Below are 25,184 nucleotides of genomic sequence, written 5' to 3'. Positions count from 1 at the left end.
CCGGCGGCCGCGTGCGGCCGGGAGGTCGCGTCAGGAGAGATGACAGCGGCGTGTCGCGCGGCGGCCCGGGGTCTGGGAGCGGGGGCGCGCACGCAGGCGCAGGCGCTCACAGCACCATGGCCGGCAGGTGTCGCGCGGCGGCCCGGGGTCTGGGCGGCGGGGGCGCGCGGTGGGGAGCGGGGGTGCGCGCGGGGAGCGGGGCCGCGCACGCAGGCACAGGCGCTCACAGCACCATGGCCGGCAGGTGGTGCGCGGCGGCGGCGGCGGCGAGCGCGGGCGCGTGCGCGTGCGGCGCGGGCAGCGCGGGCGAGTGGGTCTGCAGCGCGGCGCTGGGCGGCCGGTGGCGCGCACTCTTCTGGTGGGCGCGCAGGCCGGCCAGCTGCGAGTACGCGCTCTGGCACACCTGGCACTTGTAGGGGCGCTCGCCCGTGTGCAGGCGCACGTGGTTGCGCAGCGTGGACGACTGACTGAAGCGGCGGTTGCAGAAGCGGCACACGAAGGGCTTGTCCAGCGTGTGGATGCGCATGTGCGAGCGCAGATTGCTGCGCGAGTTGAAGCCGCGGTGACAGATGACGCAGCGCATGCGGCCCGCGGTGCCCGCCGCCGAGTCCGCGGGATGGAAGTCCTCTGGCCGCGCGGGCGGGGTCCGGGTGGGGGGCGGGCAGGCGGGGAGGAGGAGAGAGAGAGAGAGAGAGCAGCCTCGTTAGCATCCCCGAGGCCGGCGGCTCGACACCCCACCCCCGTACGCCTCCCCGAGGGGCGCCCCTCCCGAGGCTCAGCCGCCTCGGATCATCGATCCGTCGATCCGTCGGGGTGACCGCTCCGCAGAGTGATTCGGGGCGCCGCACAGGGGTGGGAAGGGGCAGCGAGCGCCCTGACCTGGCATCCATTAGGAGTTGGACTTCAGACCCATGCTGCGAGATCTCGGGGACTTAGTGACTTAGCCTCTCGGGGAAGCCTCAAGTTTCTCATCCGGTACAATGAGAACCTACGTGAAGGCAGGGCACCCAAAGCCAGGTGCTTTGTGACAAGCTGGAGGGATGAGGTGGGGAGGGAGGTGGGCTCAGGAGGGAGGGGACACATGGATGCCCTGTGGCCCATTCATGTTGAGTAAGGCAAAAACCGTCACAAGTATTGTTAAGTAATTATCCTCTGATTAAAATAAGTAAATTTTTAAAAATAATTTTTAAAAAAAGGGAACCTACTACGACATCACGGGGATTATGCACAGCTACACCTGAGTGCGTGTGCGTGCTCAGTTCTCAGTCGTGTCAGACTCTTTGTGACCCCATGGACTGTAACCTGCCAGGCTCCTCTGTCTATGGTATATTCCAGGCAAGAATACTGGAGTCGGTTGCCATTACCTCTTCCAGGGCATCTTCCTGAGATGATCACCAAAAAAGCTGACGTCTTCAAAGGCTACTCTGTATAGAGCACTTTACCTGCCTAAGCCCAGACTTAGGAAGTACCAGGCTTATAGGAACCGTCCATAAATGGTAGTAACTGTTATAACTACTCCTCTTCCCCCCAAAACTTTTCATTTATTTATCCCACAAATATTTACTGAGTGCCATCTATGTACCAGGGCTTCCCTGGTGGCCTTGATGGTAAAGAATCTGCCTGCAATGCAGAAGACCTGGGTTCAATCCCTGGGTTGGGAAGATCCCTTGGAGAAGGGAATGGCAACACACTCCAGTATTCTTGCCTGGAAAATTCCATGGACAAAGGAGGCTGGTGGGCTATAGTCCATGGGGTTGCAAAGAGTTTGGTTTGACTGGGCAACTTTCACTTTTTCAACTGTGTACCAGTGAACTGTACCTCACTTTTCTCATACCCAAAATGAAAGTAATGATAACATCACCCAAAAAAAGTTGCTATGAGGATCAGAAAAAATGGTTTGTGAAACATTAGAGCAAGGGCTGGATAGACAGTAGTTCCTGAGCCTCAGATTTGTCCTTTAAAAATAAAAATAACCAAATATCACAAAGGTTTTATGAGGACCCAAGTGGGATGATACCTGTAAAAGGTTTAGCCCAATACTTGGCAGGAAATAGGTCTTGAGCAAATGGTCTCTACCATGATGATCAGTGCCCCCCACCCCGCCCCACGCAACACACACACACACTCACTCTCTCTCTCTCTGCTCAGCCTTCATTTAACAGATGCACACTGAGCACCTACTCTGTGCCAGGTCCAGCACCATGGACAGAGCTGGGAGGGCGCTTAGACATCATCTTGCCTAACAAACATCCTTTTAGAAGTAGGGAAACCAAGCACAGAGCCATTTCCCAAGATTGCACAGCAGAACTGGAATTCAATCCAGTGTCTTTACTGCCTGGCCCCTTGCTCCTCTGCCACACCCTGCTTCTCCCTCCACCCAATCTGCCCACAGACAGTCTATTTTGTCCAGAATCAGAACTGTCTTCCATCCATGCCTGGACCATGGCAGTGGCTCTAGGGGCATCAGCCTCCTTAAACCAGGAAGTGCCACATGCTTGACGCTGCAGGAGGTGGAACCAAGGTCCCCAGAGGCCAGGAGTTTTCCCTGCCAAACACGCACACACACCCTCACTCACTCTCTCACTCTCTCTCTGAGTTCTGTGGGCCCATTGTCATTGTGGACTCATGGGGACTACCTACCATGCTTGTTCTTTTTCTGCTCCTCCTCCAGTCCAGGCACACCAGGGATCCCCAGGAAGGTGTTGTGTGAATTTCCATACCACACCAGCAGCTCCTGGTCTGGAGGGATCATCTGTAGGGAAGGAAGCAAGAGGAAGTCAGGGAGGCAGCAGCCCCCTGCCCCCACCCCTCACCAGGGGGGGATGTCCCCTCACAGCCAGGAGGAGCTGTCCTAGCTCCCACCATGGACATGTGGATACAGTCGCAGCCCCAAGAGAGCCACACTGGGATCCCTTTCTACCAGGCTATCTCCAATAAGCTTCATAGACATGGGAGGCCCTGGGATGCTCCGCCCCTCTGCTTCACTCTGCCCAGGTTTCTCTCCGTCTCATCCCAGCTCTGCTGCTGAGACCAGAGCTGTCTCCTGGCCACTCTCCCAAACTGACAACAGTGTGATGGAAAGCATGCTGCAAACAGAAGTAACTGCAGAAGGAAAGCTAGGAAACTTGTCATTTCTCTCCAAGGGGAACCAGAGCCAGCCAGCCCTCAGGTCTGCACGGCTAAGCCAGACATCCCCAAGGAGCGTGGGCTGCAGGGTGCCCTGTGGTTCTCAGTTACACCCTGCCTGATGATGTTCTGGAAACATCTCTCAACCAGCGTATCCAGGAGGCAGCACCACATCACACACACTTCTCTTCCCGTCACAGGCCTCTGTATAACTCCCTGCAAATGGCTAAAAAAGAAGCATTCAGATCGATGATGCTTCTGCCTCCAGACATACCGGGGCACCCGGCCTTAAATGGGACCTGTCTCGTCGTGTCATAGGTCTATGGTACAGCTTCCCAGGTGGCTCAGAGGTAAAGAATCCGCCTTCAATACAGGAGACGAGGGTTCAATCCCTGGGTTGGGAAGATCCCCTGGAGAAGGAAATGGCAACCCACTCCAGTATTTTTGCCTGGAGAATCCCATGGACAGAGGAACCTAGTGGGCTATAGTCCATGGTTTGCAGAAGTGTCAGATATGACTTGGGAACTAAACAGTGATAGGTCTATGGCAGAGAACTCCACAGTGACAGGGCTCTGCTGCTCCCAGGGGAGGACCTGCCGCAGGGACCTGCCATCAGGAGGGCTCTGCAGTGACAATCCAAGGAGGCTGTGGAAGGCTCGCTCCTGCAGTGGTGCCGACCCCACCCTCTGGGACATCCCAGGAGCCTGCCACCCCTTTGGTGGCAGCCAGTTACTCAAGATGAAGAATCCTCAGGTCCCAGCCAGCTAGAGCTAAGGCAAGAGGGCAAGGCCCATCACCTCCTGAGGCCTGAACCCGAGAGGAGTGACTTCTGTACCCACTCTGGGGGTCACTCTCTGACTGGTGCAGAGAAAGGCGGACACCCCCAGGCAACAGCTGGATTGTTTTCCTAGTGGGTCCTTTTTGGTTTTCTGGCTGCATCACGTGGCATGTGGGATATTAGTTCCTGGACCAGGAATTGAACCTGTGCCCCTTGCATTGGGAGTTTTAAGTCTTAACCACTGGGCTGTCAGGGAAGTCCCCCGGTGAGTCCTCTTTTAGTTGAAGTGAATAAAAAAAAATCACACAGGACTCCATGTAGGCTGTCTGAAGTCACCCTAGAAAATGGACCCTTCTCCTTGACCCTCAGGGTCACAGAAGAAGCCCCCACCCCTTCCCTTTGGTTCTGACCTGAAGAACCCTGCCAATCACAGAACCCTTCTGCTCACCACACCTGCGTTCCTCCGGTCCGAGCCAGGAAGAACCTCAGACCATCAGAGCCAGCTCTGCCTAACCCTGCAGGGGAGGGAAGCAGGAAGAGGAGGGGGTGGGAAAAGCAAAGTTCCAGGGGGCCTAGGCGATGTTCATCCTCTGATGACTCAGCCTGAGGTCCCCATGCCCCTTTCCAACAGACCCCAACAGCCTTTGGGGTGTCATGGCAAGCCACATGGTCAGTGAGTGACAAGGAGCCTGGCAGAGGGTGCCACGCCCACTCAGACTGATGGGGTTTAAATATGGAAAGACCAAATGCAGTCTCAGAAGCCAAGGGAAATTAGACCGTGCCTAAAAGCAGGTAGATGCGAATCTGGCACTGCAGCAAGAGTCCTCGTGGCCACTGTCAAGGAGGCCAGCAGGTCAGAGCTGGAGGCCCTGCTGGAAAAGCTGAGAGAGGATCAGTGAACCCCTTAGAAAAGAGGGTGATGGAGCTAAAGTATTCTGGAAAAATTCACTGTGAAGGAAGCTGCTGAGAGATGGTGCCAGTGGGCCTTCAGTCCCTGGGTCCCCCGGTGACCTTAGGCGAGCACTCGGCCTTCCTAAGCTTGTCTCCTCAAATGAGGGGGGTGGGGAGCATGATCTCTGAGGTCCCCCCAATTCTAAGACTCTGTCAGTCACCTCTAACATTGTCCCAGCCCCTGGCTTCAATGTTCAGATGACACCAGATCTTTGTACATCACGGTTCTTCTCAAGTGACCAGTTGTCTGGTCCAGCTGTCCAGCTATCTGTACATGCCCCTTCCTTCAGGAGATGGCACTGCCGAGGGTTCTGGCCCTGGCTCAGGGCTCACACAGGTCAGGGTCCTCTTGGGCTCCCCACCTGCCGAGCGTGCCCCCTTGGGCAAGTGACCTTCTGTCAGCAGTCCTGTTTCCTCAACTATAAAACACTGACCACACCTCTGCTGGGCATCCATCCATGGGGTATTGGGTTCCCCACTTGTCCCCACAGAACCTGCAGTGTAGCGAGGAGGGGCCCAGGATGTCCGTGGCTCTGCCTTCAGTGACCATCAGAAGCACAGGCTGGGGAATTCCCCAGTGGTCCAGTGGTTAGGACTTCACACTTTCACTGCCGAGGGCCAGGTTCAATCTTTGGCTGGAGAATTAAGATCCCGCATGTCACGAGGCAGGAAAAGCACAAGCTGGCCCGCATGCCCCCAGGACGCCAATACCACGCTGGTGCCACTGTGTCCTGGCCCCATCTGCCCTGGGCAGGAGGGGAAAGCCCAGAGGTGGGGTGAGAAGGGTCGGCAAGCCCCCATGATGTCTCTGAAAGCTACACTGCCATCTCCAGACTTGCAGTCTGGGAGTCAGATACCTAAGTCAACACCGGCCTTTTCATTTGAACTGACAGTGACAACCATTACGAGACATAAAACAAATAAAACAGTGACAGCAGTCATGGTGACAAATGAGGGGCCAAGAACACCTGGAAATGCATGAATTCTGAAGATTATTATTCAAAACGGTGGTTGGGGATAATATTTTTAAAATAAGAGCTTTAATATTGACTGAGTCATTCATTTACGGACACGTCTTTCAAATGGACTAAAATTAATTTTACTCCTGCATTTTAAAAATTAGAACACTGGCACAGACACAAAGGAGCATGTTGGGAAAGGTGATTCTCCCAGCCAGGGTGCCCAGCCACGTCTTCTGGTTTTCTGCAAATCTTTCCTCAGATGGGTTTGTCATTTTGACACTTTATTTTTTTTTTTAATGTTGATTAAAATTGACTTACATCTTCTACATGCTGCATCTGATGTTTTAAGAGTTAACGAACACATATTACTTTTATACAAAAAGAATACATATATTTTAATTAATTAATTTAGCTATGCCGGGTCTTAGTTGCAACAGGAGGGACTTTTTTTTATTTTTATTTTTTTTTCAGTTGCAGGATGTGGGATCTAGTTCCCTAACCAGGGATCGAACCTGGGCACCCTGCATTGGGTATGTGGAGTCTTAGCCACTGGACCACCAGGCAAGTCCCACAAAAAGAATAGTTTTTAACGAAAGAAAATCTATTAAAAAGAACTCGCTGGAATTGACAATGACACATATCCCCAGACAGCAAGAAGCTTCCAGTTTGGGGCAGAATGGATACATGTGTGTGTATGGCTGAGTCCCTTCACTATTCACCTGAAACTATCACAACATTGTTAATCGGCTATACCCCGGTACAAAATTAAAAATGTTTAAAAATAAAGTAATCAGAACTGATGACATGAGAGTATTTGTGGTTATCCCAGTCAAGAAAAAAAAAGAAGTGTCCAGCTCTCAAAGCAGCACTGGGGAAGGCGGCCTCACCTCTCGGAGGCCGGGCACTGAAAGTTCTCTCTACCCATCAGAGCTCCGGGAAACCTGCGGCAGCTCCTGGCCTGGATCTCTGGCCTCTGCCTGCTCCCAGTGACCCCAGAGATGGAGACCAGGAGAGCCCAAGAGCCTGTTCCCTGAGATCCTAGTACCGTTGTCCAGAGGCTCCCGGATGCTAATCGCCTAAGAGCAAAGAACTGCTGTGGTCCTCTGCAGGGCCCCCCAGTGCCCTCAGGAGCCCTATTTCTCCTTTTTTTGGGGGGGGTCCACCACACGGCATGTACGATCTTAGTCTCCCGACCAGGAATCGAACCCACACCCCGCCCCCCACAGTGGAAGTGTGATGTCTTATCCCTTGGACTGCCTGGGAAGACCCTCGCCCCATTTCTTTCCCGTCAACACTCTGACCTGGCCCAGCCGGGGCTCTCCACTGGGGCTCAGAGAATGAGAATCAGCTGCTCGTTCACTTTTCTGGAGAGCGGAGACTAACTCAGGACACACAGTAAACAAAGCAATTCCCAAAGAGAAGAATGCCGCACCGTAAAGTTCGCGTTGCAAGACTCTGGGTGAATTTCAGAGCCTGACTCTTCAGTTGACAAATTACATAATCTCCCAATGTGTGCTTCTTCACCTTCCCTATCAGCCCAGAAGTTTTCTCCTGACCCATTTCTGAATTTTTATTATCAGTTGCAAACGTGTGGGGGTTTGGGTTTGTTTTCCTAATATAAATTCATGTCACAACATTGAACATGCTCCCAGGAGGTTCTGATGCCCCCTGCCCCCGCCCCCGGTGGTACAGAAACCCTCGTCCAGAAGGACCTCAGTGTCATCTGGACGAATATCAATTTCCATTGTACCACAGATGTCCTGACACACCAATTAATAGAGTTCCAGCAAATAGATATTGGCCAGGGAGGTCCCACGGCACAGTGACCGAGGGCTCCGCTTGGGGGTCAGACAAATTCAAACCACAGCTCCACAGTCTCCCAAGATCCCCCTGAACCTCAGTTTCATCGTCATTGAAATGGGGATAGGGAAGGCCCCAGGCTGAGGGGATGAAACCTGCGAAAATCCTTAGCGTGGTGCCGGCACATAGTAACTGCTCTAAGGACAGTAGCATCATTAATGATGCTTATTATTAATAATCAAAGCTCCTTAACTGCACCCACCAGTGAGCAAGATTGAAAGGAAAATAGAGCCTGTCCTCATAGAAAAAGAAAGATGGAGAGAGGGAGCTGTTGGGCTCTAGGGGGAGAAGAATTTCAATAGCCTGGAACGAGAAGAAAAGTCACAAAAAAGGAAAGAGCCCCCATTTCAGGGCACAGTCCTACGCCAAAACATCAGGAGAAGAAAGCCTGAGAAGTTTCTTCCCAGTTCCCAAATCCAAAATTTGCATAAATTATTCCTAAATACTTTACTTGTGTTGAATTTGGGGGTCAAATTTCTTGTTTCGCAGGGCAGCCGGTTTTATTTACCAGTTTTGTTTTCCTGGGAGAAACAGGTCTGTGTGTCCACTTTCGAGCCAGCTCCCATCATCCAGAGAAAGACTTATTCATTAACATGTAGTGCCCATGTGCTGTGCAATTTCTAGAAATGTCATTTTAGGCACCTGAGGTTACAGTAAATTCTTCCTTGGCAGAAGACAGCAAGGGGGGAGAGGGTCCTAGTATAACACGCCGGCAAATCCAGCCAGACGCCAAATCCACCTGAACCGGCTGGCCCCAGAAACCCAGCACCCTCGTCTCCATTTGGACAGCCTTCCTTTTGTATCTATAAAAAATTTCAGAGCCATATTATATTCTGCTTATTTTATGAAGATGCTTCTTTCCATTTTTTTTCCTTTTCGCAAGAAACGGGTTACTGTTATGAAATAAACATAGCAGTTCTGGGTGACAGGAAGATTAAGAAAACAGGTCATGGCACAGACCCTTCTTGGCTCACACAAACACAGAACAAACAGCCCCCTTACTCCAGAGGCATCCCAGGGAGTGGCCTGGGGCAGCAGGAATTTCTTCCGGCCGAGCCCTGCTGCATGGCGGTCAATCACACACACCCAGACGCACCGCTGGTCCAGTAAGCGGCATCTGACATTTTGTCACGTCACTTTAAGAAAACTGCCACCACAAAAAAAAAAAAAAGGTGCCCAACATCACTTGTTTAAAGTAGAATGGGTGATATTTTGTGTTTTCTTATCCCTCATTCCAGCACTTGACTTGCTAATTCTATAAAGGCATGGATAGCCAAATTGGTGATATCCAGTGATCTAGATCATATCCAGGAGGATATATTTTCCTAATCTTCTTTCTTCAATGTTTAAAATGTATTTTATTCTGTTTTGTTTTTTGGCTGCTCTGAGTGGTGGCTTTTGGGATCTTAGTTCCCCGACCAGGGACTGAACCCAGGTCCTTGGCAGTGAAAGGGCTGAGGCCTAACTACTGTACCACTAGGAGATTCCCTTCTTTTCTTCAATGTTAATTCCCCATCAAATGTAGATGACTTTTAAAAATCTTATAATCTTAGATTCCTCCGTGGAGATACATCTTAGCCACCGTGCCCTCTGACTCTGAATTTCTGTACAAATCTCTGTTAATATTTCCTGGTTCTGCTCAGCGCTCAGCCAGTGACCGGAACAGTGAGATGAGACTCCTGTCTCCATAACTGATGCAGTGGGGAGTCCCTTGCTAAAATCACATTGGCATCCTTACCCTGTTTCCTCTGTGTGTGTGTATGTGTGTGTGTGTGTGTGTGTATGAGTGTGCACGTGTCTCCGTGGGAGCGATGGAATGACTGTGTGTCCCCCATCTCATCTGTTTCAGGGTAGCCAGGAAGCAGTGTACAAATGTTAAGGGTGCATGTGAGGCTGAGCGGGTGAGAGGGGGTGCTCTCTGCCAGAAGCGCGGTTCAGCCACACATAAGGCCTTCCTCCCATAAGAAGCACCTCCACTCTCAGCCTGGGTTCGGATCAGTCCTGTCCTCACTCTACCCCGTCTCATGCAAACTTCAGTCCAAGAACTGCTAACCTTCCTTTTTTTTTGCACAGCAGGGCGTGTAGGATCTCAGTACTGAGACAGGGATCAAACCTGGGCCCGGCATTCAAAGTGCTGAGCCCTAACCGCTGGACCTCCAGGGCATTCCCAACCTCTCTTTACCCTTCCTGGACCTCCTCGGGTCCAGCCCTCGTTGGGACACACCTCCTGGCCACACCAGGACCCAAGCAAAGGCCAGTCTGTTGCCACCCCCGGGAGACTCCCTGGGGCTTGGTTACTGAGTGACAGCTGTCCAGCGCCCCCTCGGAGCCTTAGAAAGACGTGAGGCTCTGAGTTGCAGGAAGAGAATGGACTAAAGGAAGGGGGAGTCCTTCTCTGGCCCGGAGTGGGAGCTCCTTCTGAACACCCCCAAACTCAGCCAAGCCCAGCCACACCCCAAGAGGCACCGTGCCTCTTCCACAAGCGTGGGGTCCAGAGGATTGTGGGGCACGATACCCCCACACCCCCCTCCCGCCCCGGGCCCAGCACTTGCTGCCAGCCTGCCAAGGGGAGGCGGGGCTGCTCGCCCCCCTCCTGGGCCAGACCCTGAGCAAATTTCCTGGAAGGGACAAGGTCTTAAGGGTCCCAACAGCCTGGCTGCCTCAGCTGCCACCGCTGGTGCCATGATCTCCTCCCCAAATAGCATGAGTCTGTCTGCCTCTGCCCCAGCATTTCTCTGCAGGGGACACCTCCTTTCCATCCCCCTTGAACCTCCTGCCTTGGGCCTGGCCAGCTCCCCACCCCACCCCCACCCCCACCCCCATCATGGGAAATGATATATATCTGCCTGCTATCTCTCGCTTTCCACTTTCCCTCTTGTCTGAGAAGCTTCACTCACTCAGGTGTCAATGCTAACATCCCCCTACCCCCACCCCGTTCCAATGCCCGTAAAAGCTCCTGAGTCTGCCAGTCTACCAAGTGAGACCCAGAAAACTGTAGATGGTCACAGAAGCCTTCCTTGAAGATTAAATACATGAGGATTAAACATGATCACACTTGTACCACGTCTAGGAAGAGCCTGATGCTTCAAGTGATGAGGATGTGATAGCTGAGGCTGGAGTTGCGATCCACACCATCCACACGTCCCCGACGCAATACCCTCTCTCCCCAGCAGATGCTTTCCCTGGAATGCTTTCTGAGGACTTGTTCTCTGCATCTCTGTGGCTTCTCAATCCCAGGACAGCCTCAGCAGATATCCTGGGACCTTGCTGTTGAGGTGGCCATGACATTCACAATGGCATACAGTCAAAGGCTCTGTCCTTTCTGATCTGCAGCAGGAAGCTTGCCGTGGAGGTCATGCTCCCAGGCACCGTGATGCTCGGGCTTCAGTCCTTCAGCCTGGGCAGGGCCAGCCAGGCCAGCATCTTCCCCAACACTCCCCTCTTGCTTCCACTTCAGTCACAACTGCCCTGCACCCCAGCCTGGCTGCACCCCCCCTGCCCCCTGTGCAACGACACATGCACTCACCTCAATGGCTTTGTAGAAGATGCTGGTGCCGATCTGGACCACCTCCAGGTTCTGCTCCTGCTCGTTACGGGCGCATTTGATGTAGGTCATCCAGCTTCGGTGGTCCTCCTGGCTGGCGTCGATGAAGTAGCGCACCGTGCCATCCTCGTTGAACACCTGGGCGCGGGTAAATCGGGGGCTGGGTGAGGCAGGGCTGTGTGCTGTGTGCTGCCTGGGGCCAGGGCTAGGCCCCACACCAGGCGCATCCACACACTGTCTCTTTCCAGCCTCCAACACTCCCAGGAAGTGGACACAGCTGTTTTTGTCTCGGTTTTCCAGTGGAGGAAAGGCGGGCCTGGAGCAGTATGGCGACTCGCCTGAGGCCGGCTGGCTAGAAGTGGCCAACAGGGAGTCAGTCTCCAGGGCCCCACAGGCTCCTGCTGCCACGGCCTCCCCATCCCCGCGTGAAAAGGGGTCTCCAGGAGATCACTGACCAAGAGGGTATCCCCTCCAGCCAGCTCTCCGGGCAAGCAGTGGAGAGCACTGGCCAGGACCTCAGAGGGGGACACAGAGGAGCCTAGAAAGGGAAGCCTGGCCCACTTGGGGACCTTGGCCTGGCCTCTCTTTGCGGGAGCCACCAAAAGTACTGCGAGATCTACCGGAGCTCAACTTCCTAACCCAGCAACCGGTGGAGAAAGGAACTGCTGGCCCAGGTCTCCAGAGGTGCGGGAGGAGGTGAGGTTAGGAGCGGCCTGGGGGCATCCCTCTGGCCTCTCTCCTCCGCTCCTGTGACCACATGTAGGATTTGTCCCACAGCTCCTTGAGCATCTGCCAGGAGGGGCCCTGGTGGGGAGCCCTGGGGAAGGGAAGGACAATGACACTGGGGAGTGCGTGCATCAGTGTGACCTCCTCAAAGTGAGAGGCCCAGGAGGCAGCAGTGCTCTGGGAGTGGCTTTATCCCAAGGTTGGGGGGGGGGGGCGCTTTGCTGGCATCTGGCACTGTTGCAGGGAGGAGAGACAGAAGACCTTGGATGGAAGGTCACCTTCCTTCTCCAAAACGGGAATAATAACTCATTGGGCTGCTGAGACAATCTAGTGGAATGCCGGCCCAGTGCTCAGAAAGCGGACTCTGCTCAGAAAGCTGACTCTGTGCCAGTTCACAGGCATTCCGTTCACTGTCATTTTTCTACCTGGTTTGAGAAGCCGACTCCCAGGGAGCACCCTCTCCCTTCATCCTTCCTTCTAGCCATGATCACCCCAAGGCCAAGGCTGGCTCTGAGGGGCTCTCTTTTGCTGCTGCTGGAGTGAGGGGAAAAAATGCAGGTGGCTGGGAGGTGGCTCCCAGGAATGGAGGTGGCTCCCAGGAATGGCTTCCCAGGTCTCCAGTGGGACTCTGGGCAAGGCACATGACTTCTCTGGGTCCCTGCGCCAACCCTCCCCTCCGGAAGTGCTCCCCAAGGTTCCCCGGAGGAGAGAGCCTTCGCCCTGTGATTTGGGGCGAAACCTTCAGACATCAGGGACCCTGAGCAATCGACCTCAGGGACCGGTCATGGCCCAGCGCAAAGCCCCTACAGCTTCCAGCAAGGGAGGAAGCAGCGGCGGGTCAGGCAGGCCGCCAGGGCCCCATCCACATCCCATGCCCTTCAGTCCACACTGCTCTCCCCCCAGCCCCCCCAACCGGCGACCCTGCCTACCTCCCACATGAGGTTGTTGTTCTTGCAGATGTCCACGTGCTCCGGAGCGATGACCCGGCCAGTGAAGGGGCCCATCTCGGTGCCGGCCTTGATCCACGTCTTGGAGAAGATGCCGAGGCCCTCGCCGGGGATTGAGCTCTGCGCGATGATCACCTCGGCCGGCAGCACCAGGCTGGACAGCTTCTGAACCTCTGTGGCCGCCAGACAGGGGTACTGGGTTAGAGCGGGAGGCAGGGAGGCCGGCTTTTCCCCCCCACACCCTCCCCCGGGGGTGGAGGCTCAGCAACCCGCTGAGCCTCCGAAAGCAAGAGGTGCCTTTGAGATTCATTTCTAGGAGAGTTCTCTTGTGTTCGTTTTTGTTTTGGGTCTCTCCACGAATTCTCAGAATATCCACAACCGCCCCTTCCCTCCACTTCAGCCAAGTTTAAGAACTGCTGGGCCGACGGCAGTGCAGGCCTTAATCATTGAGTAAACTGAGGCCCGCTTCCACGAGAAGGTGACGGCCCAGCCAAGATTCTTTCGCCCGGCTCGGGTTCTGGGCGGTTCTCCCGTGGCTCCGCGCGGGCTGCGCTTTCCGGCACGGAGCGCAGGGCACTGTCGGGGGACCGGGGGCTCGGCCAGGGGCTCTGACTTCGCTCGGGATGCGGGAACCTCGCGCCTGTGGCGCGCCGACCGCGCTGGGAAAGGAAGTCGGGCTTTCCAGGCCGAGGAGGCTCAAAAGAAACGCGGGCGAAGGCGGCGGGCCGTGTTTCACGCTACTGGGTGACCCTGGGCACGCCCGGGTTCCTAGCTGCCCGGCGAAATCCGAGGGTGTCAGGGAGGGCCGTGCCCGGACCTAGGCCAGCAGCGAAATCGCCTCTCCGGGTGGACAAGAGCCGGGGCGGCCCGCAACCCCCCGGGGGGGTGTCCTTCTGCCTTGGCCGGGCAGCCGGGGTGGGAGCGGCGAGGCGCACAGGGGCGGCCTTCTTGTCTTACAAGGTTCCCCTCTAAGCTACCTGGGAAAATACCCGGCGAGCGGGCCGGCTGAAAGGGGGGGTTAAACGGTGTCCATTGCGGCGCGGCCGGCAATTTGTCACGCTGTTAAAGTGATCGCATTCATTCGGCTCCATTCGAAAGAAATTGCTAATTCTAAATTCATTAGCCCTGGAAGAATGCTGTAGCAGTAAATTGTAGCTCAATGCGGAGGGGACTTGTTTAAAAGGGGCCGAGGAATTCCCCTTACAAAAAGGGGGGATTAGACGGTTGACATAGCGTGAATGGAAGTGGAATTAGTCTGCACGGTAAATTAAGAGAGGAACAGAAATCGTAAAGGGGGAAAAGGGGGCGACGCGCAGAGATGCCAGCGCCGGGGAAAGATATTGTTTGCGCGTTGATGAATGAGGAGTAAGAACTTGAGACATCTTAAAGAAAAGAAACTTTTCTCCCTCTCTCTTTCTCTCCCTCGCTCTCTCTCCGCCGCTTTCTCTCCCGTCCGCCCTCCCTCCGCCCCCTCCCCAGCCCCCGCTGCCTTTTAAAGTTCTTGGTTTAAGTGGGAACTCTCGCGGGTCAAGCCCAAGTTAACTAAATGAATTTAAAACCCCTTCTTTTTGAGTCAACTGCTATTACACGCCTAGTAAGGCTTTAAATGCCGGGAACCCGCCGGCTCAAAGGAGGTGAGGGGCGGCTGGGGAAGCGCGGGGGCGGCGGGCCCGGCAGCCGGAGCGCCTAGATCTCGGACTCCGAGGCGCGCTTGGTGGAGGCGCCCCCCACCCTCGCCCGCCCGGGCTTGGCTGCTTGCGCCCGGGCTCGGCTTACGGGAAACTGAGTCACGGGCCGCGTCTGGAACGCCCGGATGGGCGCGAGCGGCTGCCACCACCCTCTGGTCCCCGCCGCGGCCCGCGCGTGAGGGCCGGGAACCAGGGGGCTGCGGGGAGGGAGGGATGCGATCGGCCCCGACGGCGCGACTCACCGCCCGAGAAGGACTGCGCCAGGACCTCGGCGGTGAAGGCGGTCTTGGGGCTGGCGTGGTGGCTCTTGTCTTCGAAGAGCTGCTCGCCCAGCACGTTGCGCCAGCGGCCGTACAAGAAGCTGTGCAGGATGTCGGAGGTGATGACCTCGGCCAGCGCCAGCCCCGGCGCCTTCAGCCCGGTCTTGAGCACCAGGGCCTCCGCCGGGAGCACGGAGCCCATCATGGGCGGCCCGGGGCTCGCCGGCGCCGAGGACGGAGGGACGGACGGACGGACGGACGGCCCGGCCGAGGCGGGGGATGTGATGGGCGAGCCGGGGAGGGGGGGTGGAGTCCAGGAGCGGAGAAGAGGGCTGCGATGGGGAAGGAAGAGGGGCAGGAGGGAGCGGGAGGCGAGGGGGTGGCTGGGAGGGAAGTGAACGAGGGGGAGCGAGGCAGAAAGGCAGAGGGAGACGAGAAATGTGCAGCGATGGCAGAGGCGGCGCGAAGGGCTGGAGAGCCAGGGGTGGAGGCGGAGGCGGGTGCGGGAAGACGGGGGCGGGCGGTGCGGGGTGGGTGGGAGGCGGGTGGCTGCAGAGAAACGGGCGGCGAGGGGCTCTCCGCCGCGCGCTCGCCTCTCACATACCCGGCCCGGACGGTCTTCCCCTTGGCAAAAAATCTCAGCGCCTTTATAGGAGCCGCAGTGACCCTCCTAATTGGTTATTAATGACCCCCTGACGTCGGAGGACAGACTTGTTGTACCCGGCTCAGGAGCGAGGAGCCTTCGCCGCCAGAGCTAAAGGGGCGGGGGCGCTCGGCCGCTCGGATCGTTCCCCCCCTGCGCTCCTCCCGCCCCTCCCTGGCCCTTCACCCCCCCCCCCTTCTTTCTCCTCCTCTCCCCGTGGGAAGCTCCGGGCCGGGAAGAAGGCTAGGCCCGCGGCGAAGAGAGGAGGGGGACAGAGCAGGGCAGGGGGCGCAGCGAGCCTCGCTCGGACTCCAGGGACCAAGACTAGGCTGGAGGAGACGCCTGCCCTCGGGCCCCGCGCACACCCACGATCCCAGGCCGGATCTGCGCTCCGCATCCCGGCTGGGCCAGGCCGCCACTCACCTCCCCTGCGCTCCCTGGCCCCGCCCGGCCCGCCGGGTGCCGCGCTCTCCGCGGGCTCCACGCCCCAGACTGCGGTAGTCGCCCCGGAGCCAGCCGGCCCAGCGAAGGCCCGCGCTGAACTCCTGCGCAGACGACACTGCGGAGGCCGGCGCTTCGCTTCAAACGGGCCTCTGCAGCCGCCGGGCTGGCTGCCGGGTAGCCGGTTGCGAAACTCCTCTCTGGGCGGAGAGGGCTGCGGGGCGGAGCTGCGGCCGCCGTCGGGGCTGGGGCTGGCCCGAGACGGCTTCGCGGGAGACATCTCCCGGTCCTAGGGGGGCTAGATCGGGGTTGGGAAGGGCACACCCACAGACCGAAATTCGCGGGTCGCTTGGCAAAGGCTTTTTCCTGACGGATGCAGGGCGATCGAAAGAGGTCTCCGGAGCATCGCCAATGCGAGCGGCGGTGCCCAGGAGAGAACGCCCCCCCGCATCTTCAGGGAGCTCCCCGGGCCGGGCCGCGGTGCGCCCTTGGCTAGAAGCTCGAACCCCTTGGCTCCTTCAGTTCAGCTGCGACCGAGCATCCCGCACCCCTTCCTGCCTCCTACCTCTTTCTCTTTTAGCCTCCCACTTCACTCCCTCCCTGCCTACTTGCTTCCCCACGCCACCTCAACCTCATCCGGCCAGCAGACTTTCTTCACGAAGGTTCCAAGGCTTCCGGGAGGGCCAGCGCAGTCCCTCCAGGGAGACCGGGAGCCGGGAACCAAAGCGGGAAGACTACCGCTAACCTGCGGGCTTTGCTGCTGCCCAGGGTTGGTCTCAAGTCCCACCCCGCCCCCCAGCCCCAGAGGAGGGATGGGGAGCACCGAGGGCACCCTCATCTGCTGAACTCCGCACCCTCCCCACCAATGTCAGATACCAATAACCGGTTTTCGGGACCTTCAGGCCAGTGCCTTGGGCTCACTGGTGAGCTGGAGGAATGGGACCCCCCCACCCCCCCAGGCCTTGTCATCAGAGAGGGGACTTGGGCAGAGGGGCAGGGGGTCCTAGTTTCCTACAAGGAGTACTGTCAGTGCCCCTTGGCAAAGAGCCCCCTTCACAGCTGGGTCCTGCCTTGGCTAAGCCAGCCCCGCACCTGCCGGCCGCGGACACACTAAGACACACCCAGTTAGGGCCAGTGGTCTGTCATCCCGGGGTGCGCATCGGAGCATAGAGTCAGGAAGGCGGGACCCCCATTCTTCAGAGCCAGGGCCTGAGGTCGCCTCGAGTCTGATGCCCCAGGGGAAGCCACACTGGGCAGCAGGGGCGACCGTCGGTCGTGGCGCCAGCAGAGGGCAGCGCGGTGGAGGAGCGAGCTGCAGCCCACAGGGTTAGGGTCCCAGGAACCTCGACTTTCTTCCAGCCATCGCCAGAGAGCCACGCTGGCTCTGGCTTGAGCCGAAAGTTCGATTCCGAGGCGAGCGGAAGGAGTCCGGGCGTGGGAGCCTCCCCCGTGCCTGGGCCTCTGTTTCTAGGAAGACTCGGTGGAGAGCAAGATGCGCCCAGGATGGAAGCGACTACGCCGTCGGGGAGAGCCCCCAGGAGCCCCACCCAAGCTCAGCGAGCGCCTCCGGGAGACAGCGGTGGATCGAGGCCTGCTGTGCGTCCTTGGGACGGCCCTTCTCCTCTCCAAGCCTCGGTGTCCCTGTGTGTGCAATGGTTTGGGTTGGACTTCCTGAACTGAGGCTTCTTCGCGCCTTGTGTCTCTCTGGGTCAGGTCACTTTCCAATGAATACCCTGCAAATTTTGCTGATTCCAGGGGCCACACCCCACCGAGACAAGTCTGTGCGGTCCCTCTGTCCTGGGGTGCAGCATTTAGGTCCTGGACCTTCTTGGCTCGGGGTCAGAAGAAGTGATGGAGGGTTCGGACTGCAGCCAGGGAGCCCTATTCCCTTCGCCTGCACCCGCGAACCCAGAGAGCGGTGCTGTGGGCGGGGCGGAGACGGAGCGGCCCGGGAGCATCTCCACCGCGCGCTCACATTTTGTGCCTCGGGTCTAGCCGCCGACCCATCCGACCGCGCCCCAGTCTCAGGGCCCCTTGGAACTGGGGAGCAAGGCCCCCGCGCTTGCATCTACCCTCGCTGAGATTGAGAGGGAAAGCCCACATTTCCCGAGGTTTCTACGCGGATGAACCGAGTCCTTTTCCCGGGGTCCCGGGCGCACTGTGCGCCCGCACCAAGCCCCCTCCCTTAGCCCCTGCCCAGCCTGAACTCGCAGGCGCGGCACCCACCCCCCCGCCCCCGCCACCTCCGCCCTCGCGCCCGCGGGCCGCCGCTCCGAGATCTCTTTAATATTCATGGGCGTTAATAGAGAGGCCCCCAGTATATCGGTCCATTGTGGGAGGCTCGTAGGGCTTGAATAGGCCCCGGCCCTCTTTCTTCGGCGCGGCTTCCCGAGGGGCCGGGCCAGGAGTGAATGGCCCCGCTTCCCGCCCCGCGCCTCCTCCCCCTGGCGGGGACAACATCTTTATCCCCGTCGTCGCCGCCGCCGCCGCCGCTGCCGCCCGGGCCCCCATTCACGCGGCCCGGGCTCCGGGCGGAACGAATCAATCGGCCGTGGCTCTTCGGAGGTCATCCTCATAGCCCGGGGTCCCCCTTTCTCCGCGCGCCCACGGGAGTGGAGAGAGGGAGGCGGCGGCGCGCAGGCCGACCCCACGGACTGAGGGGCACTGGGCGGGCGGGCGGGGCAGGTGGACATCGGGGCAGGTGAAGCGGGACTCGGGGAGGCTGGCTGGTGATTTCTACTTGTTGACCCGCGCTGGGCGGATCGCGGAGAGAACCGGGGCCATGGCCCGACCCCGGAGACCCGTCCTACCTCCCCTCGAGGCACCCGCAGGAGCCCCTTCGGGTGCGGTGGCCGCATCTGCGAGGCCCAGGGCACAGGGTGGGAGGGGGGCCGCATAGGGCTCCCCAGGCCCCGCTCCTCCGCCCGCAAGGCATTTTCGTTCTCGTCGGTGCGCTCAGGTCTGGTCTGCGCTCTTCCCGGAGCGATCGGAAGGGAAGCCGGTCTCCCGGCTTCCGCGCCCTCACTCGGCGGCCCCGGTCCGGGGTGGAGGGGACGCCCGTCTGTCAGGCGGGGCCGCGGCGCAAGGGTTCCCGCCCCGCCGGCCCTAGGAGGCGCAGAAAGGAGCCCATTGTCCGCCGGGAAATACATTTTTTGGGGGCCGAGTGAAAGCCTTTCTTTTGAACTTTAGAAGAGTCTTCTGCCTCGCCCTCGGAGGGAGAGATTTGTCCCCACCTCCCGGGGGCCCCGCGCGCCTCCTCCTCCCGAAACATCTGCCAGGGGAAAATCCACCCTGGAGGGCAGCTCGCGCTCGCTCTAAGCCCCGCGAACTCATTAAAAAGATATTAGCGGCGGGGGCAGGGCCCGCGCAGGTATCGATCGGCCGGAATGAGCCGGAGGAAGAAAAGACGAAGAATGCGGAGCCGCGGCGCCCCGGCCGCTTACCCCGGTCCCCCGGCCCCCTGCGCTGCAGCCCCGAGGCGGGAGTGGGGCCCCTGCGCGATCCGAGCGTCCGGCGGTCCGCGGGTCCAGCTGCCTCTGGCGGCTCCTCGCCGCCTTCCCTGCCCCGCGCCCCCGCCCCTCCTCTCCCGCACGCGGGTTCCCGTCTCCTCCCGCCACGTCCCTGCTCCGCTTGCTCTCCGCAGCCGTCGCGCGCCCCCGTCCACGTCTCGCCTTCTCTCCCGCTCCTTCCCTGGCGCTCTTTCCTTTTCCTCCTGCGCTCCGGCCGCCCCTCCGGCTTCCTCACACCCTTTGGGCTTCCTCCTCCCATTTCTTTCTCCTGCTGAATCTCAGTCTCTCTGCTCCCCAAGCCCGCGGGGCCTAAGGAAATTCCTTCCTCGCCTGGGGCCCGTGCGCCCTCTCCCCAGTTCCCGCAGGCCGATTCGGGGCTCCGGGGGGCGTCCCCGCTAGCGCGCGCAATGAAGCAACCGCTGCGGAGATGGGGTGGGGGCGCCGGCCGCCGAAACGGTTTCAATAGACGTGACTCGGGCTGGCTAGCGCGGGGCTGTCGGGCGGAGTGGCGGCCTCAGTGTCGCCGTGAATAGGGACAGCTCCCCCCACCTCCAATCTAATTAGCCTCCGTGGCCGCGGGGAGACAAAGGCGCGCCCCGGGGGCTCCCACGTCGAGCGCTGTCATCTGCGCCCAGGCCGGCAGGTGACTGGCACGCGAGTCTCTCTGGGCGCGGAGGCCCGGGTGCCCCTCCTCTGCGCCTCCTGGAACCTTCCCCCCGCATCGCCCACGCCCGGGGCCTCCAGGCCCGCGGTTGGCAGCGCGGAAGTCCTGGCAGATCGATGCGGCGGGGCTGAGGGGTGAGGCACGTGGGCAAGCTGTAACTCCAGGAGGGACGCGGCAAGGCACAGGCTTTGGGAGATAGAGTTGGGCAGAGATGGAGGGAGACTGAGGCAAAGAGAGGCCGAGAAGGATCCAGATAAAATTTAGTCTGAGACTTCGGAGATCCAAGGACGCAGAGAAACGAAGGAAGTGGGGGTAGGGATTCCAAAAGAGCCTGGGGCTTGGGGAGACTTCTGAGAGTCAGAGAAATGGTGGAGAGATCGGAATGGGGGTGCCTCGGACGCAGAGACTGGGGTACAGGGAGAGCAGTTGGGGAAAGCAGGCAGGAAGGATGAAGGGAGGAGGCTGTCGCGGGGGTAGGGGGTGAGGGAGTTGGGGGGATGGGAGATGGATGGTACCCTTCTTTGCCTTTCTCCAGGCCCTCCAGCCTGGCCCCTCACCAGCTTTCAGCCCCTCCTGTGCATCTAGGACCAGCCAGAAGGAAGGGTCCCTGACTCACTCACATCCCCTTCTTTCTCCAGAGGCCCTTCCTCCACCATCTCTGGGCCCTTGCACCTGCTCACCTTCCTTTTGCGGGGTTCACAGCCAGATGATCAGACCGGGAGCTCCTGGAAGGCAGAGACGTTGTCTGGATCTTCCTTGGTCTCTGGGGCCAGCTCTGGAGCTTAACACACAGCGGATGCTCAGCCAGGGAAAGAGTGACGGGGGCAGATGGGGGCAAGATGGTGTTCAGTTCAGTCGCTCAGTTGTGTCTGACTCTTCGCGACCCCAATGGACTGCAGCACGCCAGGCCTCCCTGTTCATCACCAACTCCCTGAGTTTACTGAAACTCATGTCCATTGAGTCGGTGATGCCATCCAACCATCTCCTCTGTCATCCCCTTTTCCTCCTGCCTTCAGTCTTTCCCAAAATCAGGGTCTTTTCAAATAAGTCAGCTCTTTGCATCAGGTGGCCAAAGTATTTGGAGTTTCAGCTTCAACATCAGTCCTTCCAATGAATATTCAGGACTGATTTCCTTTAGGATGGACTGGTTGGATCTCCTTGCAGTCCAAGGGACTCTCAAGAGTCTTCTCCAACACCACAGTTCAAAAGCATCAATTCTTCAGCACTCAGCTTTCTTGCTGTGGACAAATTTAAAGGACCACAAGGTCTCTGAACTTGCTCACCTCTAGGCAGCACAGAGGAAGCTTCTGTGTTCCAGCGAAGTGGCATCTAGGGAGCTCCAGGAGCTATCAAGCCTGCATGGCCAACAGGCTAGGGCAGCCCAGATCCTCGGAACCTTGGGCCCCAATTAGGATGTTAGGGAGGAGATGCCAAGGCCCAGCCTCGGATGCTCCCACCTGGGTAGACATGAGGCAGTGGGATGTGTGTCCTCAGACCCGAGAGGCTGAGCCAGAGGGACCCACAACTGGAGGCTAGGCCTGCTCTCACTCATCCTAGCTGGGGCCTCAGACTCCCTGGGCCTCCCTGCCTCCAGTCCTGTGTCTCATCCACAGAGAGATGCCTCTCCCGTAGCATCCGATCATCATTGCTGTCCTAGCTCTAAAACCATCCTCAGCATGGAGTATAAAGTGGTGAGGGCTGCTGCTGTCTGAGAGCTTCTTTTGCACCTCTGCTGCCCGAGGTCAGGCAGGTGCAAAGGAGACTGTGAAGAGCTCATGTAGCAACTCTGCAAGGTAGGTTTCCACAGTCACCCCCTCCTACAGCAGAGGAAATGGAGGCTGTGCAAGAGTAATGGATGCTTTCCAAGCCTGGACCCTTCCCTTCTATGCCTTCTTTGCTCTCTGCACCCAGCAAAGAAAGCCCTCAGGGTGGTATCAGCATATCCGTGTGCCCAAATATAACCCGGAGAAGAAAGCCCTCCATGTGCCCCCCTGCTCAGGACTCTAGGTGTATCAGAAAATGGCTGTTCAACTGGACTGAATGGAGTTTTTTTTTTTTTTTTTTAAGTCTTTTTGTTTTGTATGGAGTATAGGCAGTGACAATGTTGTGATAAAAAAAATATATAAAACAAAAAAATCCCATAAAATTAAAGGATAAAGAAAAAAGAAAACACACACACACACAAAGAAATCAATGTTGTGATAGTCTCAGGTGAAGAGCGAAGGGAATCAGCCACACATACACATGTATCCATTCCTCCTAAACTCCCCTCCTGTCCAGGCTGCCACATAACATGGAGCAGAGTTCCCTGTGCTATACAGGAGGTCCTTGTTGGTTTTCCATTTTAAATTGGATAGAGATTTTTCTTAATGTTAGACTCGTGTATATCCTCCCACCCTTCCTCCTCTTTGTCTGATGGCAGACTTTGGGGAATCAGGGAAAACAGACTCACTTGAAGACCAGTTAAATAAGATGTGTGCTACGTGCTCAGTCGTGTCCAACTCTTTGTGATCACATGGACCACAGCCCACCAGGCTCCCCTGACCATGGAATTCTCCAGGCAAGAATACTGGAGTGGGTTGCCATTTCCTTTTCCAAATAAGGTACAGTTACAATGAAAGGCAATGTGCTGCTCCAGGTATCCGGGGCTTCTCTGCTGGCTCTGCTGGTAAAGAATCCACCCAAAATGTAAGAGACCTGGGTTCGATCCCCGGGTTGGGAAGATCCCCTGGAGGAGGGCATGGCAACCCACTCTAGTATTCTGGCCTGGAGAATTCTGGGGACTGTATAGTCCATGGGGTCACAAAGAGTTGGACATGACTGAGCGACTTTCACTTTCAGATATCCAGTAAGTCACAAATTGGATTTTTTTCTGGAGGTTTCTGGACACCCCAGTCTCTCAGACCATAATGTATTATTTATTTATTTACTTTTAAGTTTTTTTTTGTTGTTGTTGTTGTGGACCATTTTTAAAGTCCTCATTGAATTTGTTACAGTATTGCTTCTCTTTTCTGTTTTGGTTTTTCAGCCCTGAGGCATGTGGGATTTTAGTTCCCGGACCAGGGATTGAACCCCTGCCCCCTGCACTGGAAGGCAAGGTCTTCACCACTGGACAGCCAGGACAGTCTCTCATGTATTTATTTTAATTATGCAAATGTTTAATGCTTGCCCACCGGGTGCCAGACTGGACCTGGAGATCAAGTGAGGGTTGTCATGTCCTGCAGGGTCAGCCTGGCCCTGGTGGCTTCTGGTTCCAGAGACTTTAGTTCAAGGTTATTTAGTTCAACCAGCATCTAAGGAGCACTTGTGCTGCACCAGCCCTGTCCAAGCGCTGAGAGCTTGAAGAGGACCCAGCTGGTTTCCACCCTCAGTATGTTGATGCTTCCTGAGCAAGCCAGGCACATCCAGGTGCCCACGCCACGCCGTGAGATGCTAGCCAGAGATGGAGACTCCTTCTCCATGCAATTTCATGGAGGAAAGCTTCACCTCCTTGTTCTCCCACTGGTCGAAATGTCCTCTTCCTCCCTACAGCTCTCGTGAAGGGAGTGCTTGGAGCTACCAGCCCCACTGTGCCCGTTTCTTCTTACCATGAAGTGAACAGCTGTACTTTCTCTTCTTTTTTTTTGTATTTATGTATGTGTGTATTTGGCTGTGCGTGGTCTTAGCTGCGGCACATGGGATATTCAGTCTTCACTGGGGTATGGGGGATCTTTAGTTGCAGCATGCGGACTCTTAATTCTGGCGTGTGGGATCTAGTTCTCCCATCATGGATCGAACCCGGGCCCCCTGCATTGGGAGAATGGAGGCTTAGTCACTGGGCCACCAGGAAAGTCCCAGAAGCTACACTCTCACACCCTCAGATGCGGGGCTTTGAATGCTGGGTGAGCAGTGAAATACTTTCTTTGGGTAAGATCTTGGGAAGGAATCTGATAGGAACACAGTTAGAGGGCTTTCAGGTACAGCTCTGCCATGTAGAAAACTTGGAAATCATCACCTTCACCTTTCTTTGTTGTTTCATTCGCCAAGTCATGTCCAGCTCTCTGTGACTCCATGAACTGCAGCACACCCGGCCCTCCCTGTCCTTCACTATCTCCCTGAGTTTGCATCACCTTCCCAAATGGAAAATCAGCAGTTTTTCTTGGACCCATCAGAGAACTGAGGTTGCAAGGCGAGCTGTCACCCTGCCATCTGGAGAGATGGGACTCTGGAGGATCACAGCTGAGATCTGTTCAGCTGAAATAGAATCCCTGGGGCCACAGGCTGGTAGGAACACTGAGTGGTAATTTTGATGAATTGCTGGAAGGCTGCGTATGGGCCAGCTGAGAAACTCCCGGGGTCTCCTGTCTTGGGCAGGGGGAAGGTTCATACTTTCATGGGTTTTATCTCCAGGAACCCCACCAGGTTCTCCAGGAGAAGATCTGTGAAGACCCTCTAGAATCCTTGGTGGGAGGACAGGAGAAAAATCCTGGTGAAGTTCACCCAGAGGCTTATCCCATGTGTATGTGTGTGTGTGTGTTAGTTGTTCAGTCATGTCTGACTCTTTGTGGCCCCATGGATTGTAGCCCACCAGGCTCCTCTGTCCATGGGATTTTCCAGGCAAGAATACTAGAGTGGGTTGCCATTTCTTTCTCCCAAGGATCTTCCAGACCCAGAGATCGAACCAAGGTCTTCTGCATTGCAGGCAGATTCTTTACCATCTGAGCCATCAGGGAAGCCCAATCCCACGTGGGGAATGGGAATTCTCCCTCCAGCCACCTGCAGACTTCCAGTATCACCTCAGGGAGAAACAAACAGGGGATAGGAATTTGCTTGGAATTGCTGCAGCCAGAGAAAGTCAGAGGGTGAAGCTCTACCACTGGAAGAAATAGCCCTGAGACACAGGTGCGCTAAAAGACTGACATTTAGGGGACTTCCCTGGTGGTCCAGGGGTTCAGAGTCTGTCTTCTAATGCCGGGGTTAGCAGCAACTACCGAGCCCGTGTGCTCTAGAGTCCAGGCACCGCAAGAGAAGCCCGAGCTGCAACTTGAGAAGCCTGTGCACTGTGGTGAAGAGCCTGCGGGCCACAATGAAGACCCAGTGCACCCA

General features: G+C 57.1%; 1 protein-coding gene across 1 annotated transcript; it reads right to left on the bottom strand.

Annotated features, from left to right (window-relative positions):
* Positions 1-223: 223 nt before the first annotated feature.
* Positions 224-15,047, bottom strand: PRDM12 (PR/SET domain 12). The gene is made up of 5 exons (XM_043470538.1): positions 14,825-15,047; positions 12,877-13,067; positions 11,204-11,359; positions 2,641-2,752; positions 224-627 (listed from the first exon to the last, which is right to left on the bottom strand). Exons 1-5 carry the CDS (start codon positions 15,045-15,047, stop codon positions 224-226), a joined length of 1,086 nt encoding a protein of 361 aa, XP_043326473.1.
* Positions 15,048-25,184: the final 10,137 nt, after the last annotated feature.

This window comes from Cervus canadensis, chromosome 5, assembly GCF_019320065.1.
Source record: "Cervus canadensis isolate Bull #8, Minnesota chromosome 5, ASM1932006v1, whole genome shotgun sequence".
Classification (NCBI taxonomy): Eukaryota; Metazoa; Chordata; class Mammalia; order Artiodactyla; family Cervidae; genus Cervus; species Cervus canadensis.
This window is presented reverse-complemented; position numbering and strand designations above follow the sequence as displayed.

Excerpts from the sequence above, each read along its gene's own strand:
- PRDM12 (XM_043470538.1), bottom strand. The coding sequence starts at position 15,047 with ATGATGGGCTCCGTGCTCCCGGCGGAGGCCCTGGTGCTCAAGACCGGG. Across the intron at positions 13,068-14,824 it reads GGCGCAGTCCTTCTCGGGCG|AGGTTCAGAAGCTGTCCAGC; the intron begins GTGAGTCGCGCC and ends TGGCGGCCACAG. Across the intron at positions 2,753-11,203 it reads TCTTCTACAAAGCCATTGAG|ATGATCCCTCCAGACCAGGA; the intron begins GTGAGTGCATGT and ends CCTTCCCTACAG.